The sequence below is a fragment of the Dinoponera quadriceps genome, unplaced genomic scaffold, assembly GCF_001313825.1.
Source record: "Dinoponera quadriceps isolate SergipeBrazil2010 unplaced genomic scaffold, ASM131382v1 scaffold2099, whole genome shotgun sequence".
In the NCBI taxonomy this organism is placed as follows: domain Eukaryota; kingdom Metazoa; phylum Arthropoda; class Insecta; order Hymenoptera; family Formicidae; genus Dinoponera; species Dinoponera quadriceps.
The window spans coordinates 572,315-579,814 of NW_014556157.1; the positions used below are offsets into that span (position 1 = coordinate 572,315).

Here is a 7,500-nt window from a genome sequence, read left to right on the forward strand (position 1 = left end):
CTCTCTCTCTCTCTCTCTCTCTCTCTCTCTCTCTCTTTCGCTCGGTTTTTTCTCTTTCTCTGCCGTTGATCGCGTTTCCCTTCATTTTTTGTGGCAGTGCTGCGGTTATATCGCGCGAATTGTCAAATTTATCTGTCGAGTTTGCTATCCTTGTATCATCCAGCTCTCTCTCTCCCTCTCTCTCTCTCTCTCTCTCTCTCTCTCTCTCTCTNTCTCTCTCTCTCTCTCTCTCTCTCTCTCGTAAACAGCTTGCGACTCCTTGAAACGGCATGCTCTTGCAAACTCGGCCAAGCGCGCGCGCGCGTTCCGATATCTTGAAGTTCGTTTTTATAAAAGAATCGTACACGTCGGATTGCAGGGAGATGCCTCCGTCAGTGACTCATATCCGCGTAGACGCGCGCACGCCACGCGCGCGCACACTTCACGATTCGTGGCCCCGCGCGCACGAATTGTTTCATTTAGTTTTAGTAATCCCCGAGATCGGTGCCAAGCGAGATCGTGTACTACCAGCGGCGATACCGTCGTCGTTGGCGCAACGCTCGAACGACCTGCACTGCGAGCCAAAGTTCTTCTGATAGATAGACGGACTGGCGGCGCGAGCGAGCAAGCAAGCGAGCGAGCGAGGAGAAGTCGTTGTAGAAAATGTCTAACTCCGTGAGAAAAGAACGCAAAAGAAAAGGATAAGAAAAGAAAAAAAGAACAAACAGCATACTACGCTTCTAATTTTAACCTAGATTTAATGAGACTTATAGTCATAGTTACTCATTTCCTACGAAGGTAGCGTTGGATATTTTTTAGCGTAAGCGCGCGCGCGAGAGAGACTCGGTGCCCGAGCGAGGTCTAACGCCACTTCCGTTCGACACTCGACTCGACACTGTCACCGAGAACTGTCAAAGGGAGCGGGCCTGGTCGCGAGACAGCGATCGCCCATCCTGGTTTCAATCTAGGATATACGAACAAATTACAAACGCAACCCAATTCTCCGAGACCCCGATTTAGCTGTTTTTCTTTTTACCTACGGACCGAAGTCGGACTTATTCGCTTATTGGCTCATGTCGATGTCAGGCCCAACAGTAAGTCGGCCTTCGGTCGGTCATTCTCACCTGTTGTGTACACGACGTTCTTCGCATACGTGAATTTTCGAATCGTTTTTTGTAGTATTCGAACGAACGAAATCTCTTACTGTACGACGGCAGGTTGGTTGTATAGTTAATCGTTTTGTAGTTGGTAACAGCGAAACTTAAACATAAGAGTGCACGCCTTTTAAAAAGAAGCTAGCTTTCATTGATTCAGAAAAAAAGAAAGAGAGAAAAAAGAAGAATGATATTACGAGATACATCGAATGGTGATGATTACTGTTGCGTAGATGATATAACCTTTTTTTTTACACATTATTTTTCTTTTTTTTTTTTTATATTATATAATTTTTCTATTTTACGTATGTGTTGTTATTAAAATCTAAGACCACTGAGTGTTTATATGCTCTGTGATATAATTGATTACGTATACGATACACACATATATATATCTATATATATATGTGTGTGTATATGTGTATATATACACATACACAATATACATATTGATCTTATTTACAATCTGAAGCGCGTTCATTAATGTAGTTAGTGTTTATTAGGCGTTATAAATTACATTTGTGTCATTTATCGATTCAAATTGTTAATGTACGGCATATACGATTGTTTATTTGGTATACGGATACATCGTCGTTTATAATTTCAAGGCGTGGACTTAAGTAGGGTTGTTCGTGCGTGAAGTTGCAATCTGATGTGTGTCAAGTATTCTTTCATCAGGCGCAATGCACTCTTGCGTTAGTTCCCGCAACTGTTTTAGAAATTTTGCAATTAACCACTTAATGTCAAAATAGTTTCCCTTAATTGTAGCAAACATGTTGCTCCTCTCATACTGACTGAATCGACCGATGTATATAACTTTATTACACACGTTTTTTTTTTGTCAAAATTACACCATTTTTATATAATTTATTATGTAAACATGTATATTTGGACTATAAATGAAAATAAAAATTGCAAAAAATATGATTAAAATTCTAATCGACTTGGAATTCTTGACCCTCGAATCATTTTCTGAAACAGTTTTGGGGAAGATTCGGTAATTACTTGTATGTCTGTTTTATTATATGCAATTATTACAATTATCATGCCAAAAAGAAAATACACTCGCTGCTGTTAACGCTAGTACAACGGTGATTGCCCCGGATAGCTTAGAGAATTGGTTTCCTTTTTTTCTCTTTTTTTTTTTTTCATTTAGCTTTGTCGGAAGAATAGAACAGAAATCATCCCCAATACTTCGAAGTAAATACATTAAGCAACTTTTTATAGCGCTGGAATAATTGAGGGACGCTAAGGTAAGTTAGAAAACGAAACGGGCGAGTACCCCCGAAATAAACTCACGAGATTTCGCATTGTGGAAATTGTCGTCGCGTGTATCAGTAGTCTTCTCTGATCCATTAGATAGGTCGCTGTTTCGCTCGATGCTCGGTGATAAAACTCTCAACAAGTAAATTGATTTTTACGACGGTTAATTGGAAATGCCACTAGGGGAGAGCCGACCTACGTTAATTTGCGTGACCATGTTGTCCATTACTGAGCTCACGGTCAAACCATGAAGAACAATTGGAACGTTTTCTTCACGCTTCTCCTCGCGCGCGAACTTACCTAAGTAAGGCCTTGCCTCGAGATCAAAAAGAGAAAAAGACATGCGTGTGCATCATGTGATCACGAGGCGACTGTCGCATTGGATATTCTGGAAGATATCGGAAAAGTGCTTGGTGCGCTCGTAAGATACACACACGGATCTGGCTATATAGCGATAGAGCGAATATGTTTTACTTCTCCTTCGTCGCGATCGGAGCTTGTTTCAGACTCCCGTTACCGCGTCTCGAGACACCACACGCTTCGGAGTAAGACCGAATGTTTTATGCATGTGCTGCTGACGCGCGCGCGCGCTTAAGAGAGCGACCCGCGGGGAAAAAGAGAGTATCGCGCAGTGGCCGCGGAGTATCCTTCGTTGTAGACGAGTGGAAGATCACCAAGCACTGTGTTCGGGATTTGTTCCAGCTAGGAAGCCGACCATAGCGACTCAGATGCATAGCGAACGGGAGCGCGACCGGGAACGCGATCGGGAGCGCGATCGGGAGCGTGAACGCGAGCGCGACGGCAGGGAACGACCGAGCGGCGGCATCGGCGGCGGTGGAAACCCCATCAGCAACAACATCGGCAACCTCGCTGCTGGCGGCGGCAATGCTGCTGCTGGTAGCGGCATCGTCGGCAACACCTTCGGCAATCATCACCAGTCTCGGAAAGAGGAGCAGCAGCAGCTGTCCGCGCCGGTTCCACCGCCGCCAACGTCTTCCGATCCAACGGCAGCGGCCAGCATCTACCATTCTCGCCTGCCGGCTTTCCCGACTCCGGTGGCGTCCATCGGACCCTCCCTGGGCTCGACCCCGTTGTGCTCCGATAACTCTGCGCCCTTAGCGTCCTCCCTGGGCTCCGCTTTGCCTCCCTTGAACCTCGGACCACCGACGGCGGCCATAAGTTCCGCGCGGATCGGTCCGCCGCAGATACCCCCGATACCTACGATACCCACGGTACCTACAGTGCCCTCGATACCCCCCATCCCCTCCATCTCCTCCATCCCGTCTCTAGCACCGAGTGTGATAGGACCTCCACCGCCACCGTCGCTGTCCTTAGGCATGTCTCCTCTTCCGCCCATCATCTCCATCCCGTCGTACCACTTACCCTCCGTGCCCTCGAGTACCCTTCATTCTAGTCAGCATACGACGAGTAGCGTGACCACTACCACGGTCACCACTTCCGTTTACCACCTGCAGCAACAGCACCAACCTCTACCGCCGCCGCCGCCGCAACACCAACAGCAACGCGTGAGCAGTACGAACATCACGACGACTACGAGCTCGATGTCGCACACACCGACGTCGAACGGCTTTTCATTGCTGAACGCGATGCATCACATGACCCTCAAGTCCCCGCCGTTGACGCACGGTTTCTCCATCTCCAGGAGTAAGGAAGTGTCGGTCACGGCGACGGGGATGTTTCCTACGACGACGACGACGACGACGACGACGACAACGACGACGACGACGATGTTTCCCACGACGACGACAACGACGACGACGACGACGGCGACGGCGGCGATGTTTCCCACTACGACGACGACGGCGACGGCGGCGATGTTTCCCACTACGACGACGACGACGACGTTCCCGATAACAACAACGACGACGACGATGACGACGACGTTTCCCACGGCGACAACGACGACTGTAACGACTACAACGACTATGATGACCACGACGACCACGACGGTCACAACGACCACGTCGCAGCCGGCTTTCGTCAGACCTTTCGAGGACTCGTTCCGCCCCTCGACCAAGACGCAGCCGAAGCCAGTGATAAATAGTCATAGTCACAGTATAGCCAATCAGCTCGGTCACCATACGCCGGAGCAGTCGCTATTGAAGTCCCCGTCGATCGCAACGGTCAGTCAACCTGTGGGCAGTCAAGTGATGCCGGAGGGCTCGGACAGCAGCCATGCGAAAGCAGCCACGAGCGGGCAAAAGCCAACGCTCGTCCATCCGATCCCGTACATACCGCAACCGTATCATCCGCACATACCCATCCCGCATGTGCCGAGTCTCTACAAACCGCCGCACTTTTCGTCGTTATCGTCGCTCTCGTCGTCGCCCTTGCCGTCGCCCCTGCCGTCGCCCTTGCCGTCCTCGCCCTTGCCGTCGTCGTTCTCCTCGTCCTTGCTGACGCCGCATCACTACCAACAGCAACAGCTGCTGCAGCAGCAGCAGCAGCAGCTCCACCACCAGCAGCAGCAACTGCAGCAGCAGCAGCAGCAACTGCAGCAGCAACAGCAGCAGCAGCAGCAGCAGCTGCAGCAGCAGCTGCAGTCGTTGATACGGCCGTCGTCGCACCACTCTCAAGGCAAGCTCAACGTACCGACCACCACCACCAGCGACAGCAGCGTCGTCGGCGCGAAGCAGCAGAATAACGCGCACCACGTAAGCGAGTCTCATCCGACGACAACGACCACGACGACGACGACGGTGGTGGCTGCCTCGCGAAACGAGACCAACTGCGTTGCCGCCAGCGAAAAGGCGACGAGCAACAGTGCCGATTTCAGCAACGCGACGGTGGCGGTTACCACCAGCGGCGACAGCGACGGCAATAAAGCCGAGAATGCGATCGTCAGTCCGCAGTCGTCGTGCCAGAATCACGTCGCGACGAATTCGAAGGAGACCCCGAAATCGTGCCAGCCTAACGACGAGCAGTTCCCGCCTCCTTACCCGGATGTCGAGAACAACAAGAGCGCAGCGGTCGATTGTAACACGCAATGCCATCCGAACGTCTTGTCCACATTACCGTTTCAATCACACTTTCAGTTCAGCATATGCGAGGTCGCGCAAAGGCCCATAGAAGCGACGAGTCTGATGCAGAGCATCAAGTCGCAGGAGGTGTTGCGCACCTGCCAGAACGTCTCGAACATGCTGCTGCAGATCCCGAAGTACCAGGAGAAGCTCCTGAACTTCTCGAGCAGCAACAACGAGCTGACGAAAACCACCGCGTTTTGCTTTACCGACAAGTGCAATAATTTGACTGAGATTTCCGTGAAGTGCGAGCCAGCGGCGGTGCTGAACGTGCCTGACCTCAGCAGGGCTCTGGTCAAGGATATCACCGACAGCGAGATCACCTTTCTGTTGCCCGAGAAGGAGCTGACGTCGAGCCTCGATCTGGCCGAGAAGAGGCGCAAGCGGAAGCGGGAGAAGAACGCGGGCGCCATCGCGTGCAACTCGGACACGGAGGGCGAGGAGGAGACCAAGGACCTCGATCTTTGGATCACGAAAGGTCCCCCGGCCAAGCTGCAGTATTCCGACGAGAAATTGTCCTTCCTGGCCACGTTCGGCTTGACCACGCTGAATGTCAAAAACGGTAAGAGGATCGCGCCCTCATCCGAACGTTTCCTCTCTCTCTCTCTCTCTCCTCCTTTCGATCGACTAATGTCTCACGTGGTAACTTTTGCAGAGATAGAATTGTGTAAGGTCGAGAAGAGATTCAAGTTGAATCCCGAGCCCCCGCCGGAGCCACCTCCGGTGAAGGTAGAGCCCGTGGTAGAGTCCGTTTTACCGATTCCGCGCGAGCATCCGGACGTTTTACTTCACACGCCGGATTTCGAGCCGAAGGTCGGCTTTCTCAGGACTATAGGCCTCGACGTGATGCCTCCTAACAAGAGAGACGGTAAGATTCGATGATATGAATCACGAGATCTCTTTACCGGGCTGCCAAATGTCTTCTAAAGTTTATGTAAAGGTGTAACGTGTGATTACAGAGGCAGAGGAGACGTGGCAGTACGTTCTGCAAGACCGCAAGAAACGGAAAAGCGCGAACTCCGTTACTGCCTACTGTGAAAGAATCGCCAAAGTTTACTCTAAGAATCCTCCAGCTTTACCAAAACCGTCTCAGCAATTTCAAAAGATGCGACTTCTGGACAAGGTTAAAAAGAACCACATACCGGAACGCCCACCACCGCTACCGCCTTTAGTTCCGAATATTGTTTCGATGTGTTATCCTACTTTACCTATGCCCGGTGAAAACGGTGTGAAGCAACACTGTAAAACCGTAGACATCAGCGAGAGTACCGAAGAAATGAGCGAGAAGAAAGAGAAGTCGAAGTGGACCGGAATCGAGGATATTATGTACGCTTATAAAGAGTATTTGAAAGGTGCGTGTCGAGAATCCTCCGTTATACAATGTTACATTAGGGGTACCCATAAGTAAACTAGTGTTCACGGAAGACTCTAAAAATCGGTATTTCTACTCGAGCTACTGCGTAGGTGTATAAACAGTATTTTCCTAGTGTGTTACTCGCATAAGGTACTCGACTTATATATATATATACATATATATATCATTGATTACAAAAATAAAAGCTCTAATAGACTTTTACATTGTGTTTCATTTTGGGAAATACTTCACATTGCTTATGAGTACCCCTTCGTATGTGTTAATACATGAGCATCCCGATAATACGATATATAACGAGCCATCGCGCGTAATTTCCTGTCCTTTCTAGAGAAGGCATTGGAGAAGAGAATTCTGACAAGCGAAACATCAAAACTGGTGGCGCAGTCCAACATCTTGCGTTCCGAAACCATTCAGTTAGAACGGAAGATTTATGAGCTCCTGTCCGCTAGAACAGCCCTTGATTCCGAGAGGCGAAAGCTCAGTGACAAAATCGAACGGATCAAAGCACTCATTAGGAACCTTAGATAGCGTCGCGTAACGCACAACACGGAAACTCATTCATCTGTGATATTATCAGTGGGTTAAGGGCCGTTAGCCGCGTCAAGTACATTACCGTAAACATAATAAAACGTAACACTTAGATAAGTAACGGTTAAGGAGACGAGGAACTTTTCAGTGACCAAATGTA

The 7,500-nt window shown here is 49.5% G+C and overlaps 1 protein-coding gene across 1 annotated transcript in view; it reads left to right on the top strand.

Annotated features, from left to right (window-relative positions):
• Window positions 1–7,500, top strand: part of LOC106747033 — a 117,607-nt gene that overhangs the window by 107,966 nt on the left and 2,141 nt on the right. Inside the window, exons 13-17 of the mRNA XM_014624275.1 lie at window positions 3,099–4,128; window positions 4,348–5,999; window positions 6,093–6,305; window positions 6,397–6,789; window positions 7,141–7,500. The exon at window positions 7,141–7,500 is cut by the window's right edge and continues 2,141 nt beyond it. Of these exons, the coding sequence (XP_014479761.1) occupies window positions 3,099–4,128; window positions 4,348–5,999; window positions 6,093–6,305; window positions 6,397–6,789; window positions 7,141–7,340 (3,488 nt within the window). The 3' untranslated portion in view covers window positions 7,341–7,500. The remainder of the gene's footprint in view (window positions 1–3,098; window positions 4,129–4,347; window positions 6,000–6,092; window positions 6,306–6,396; window positions 6,790–7,140) is intronic.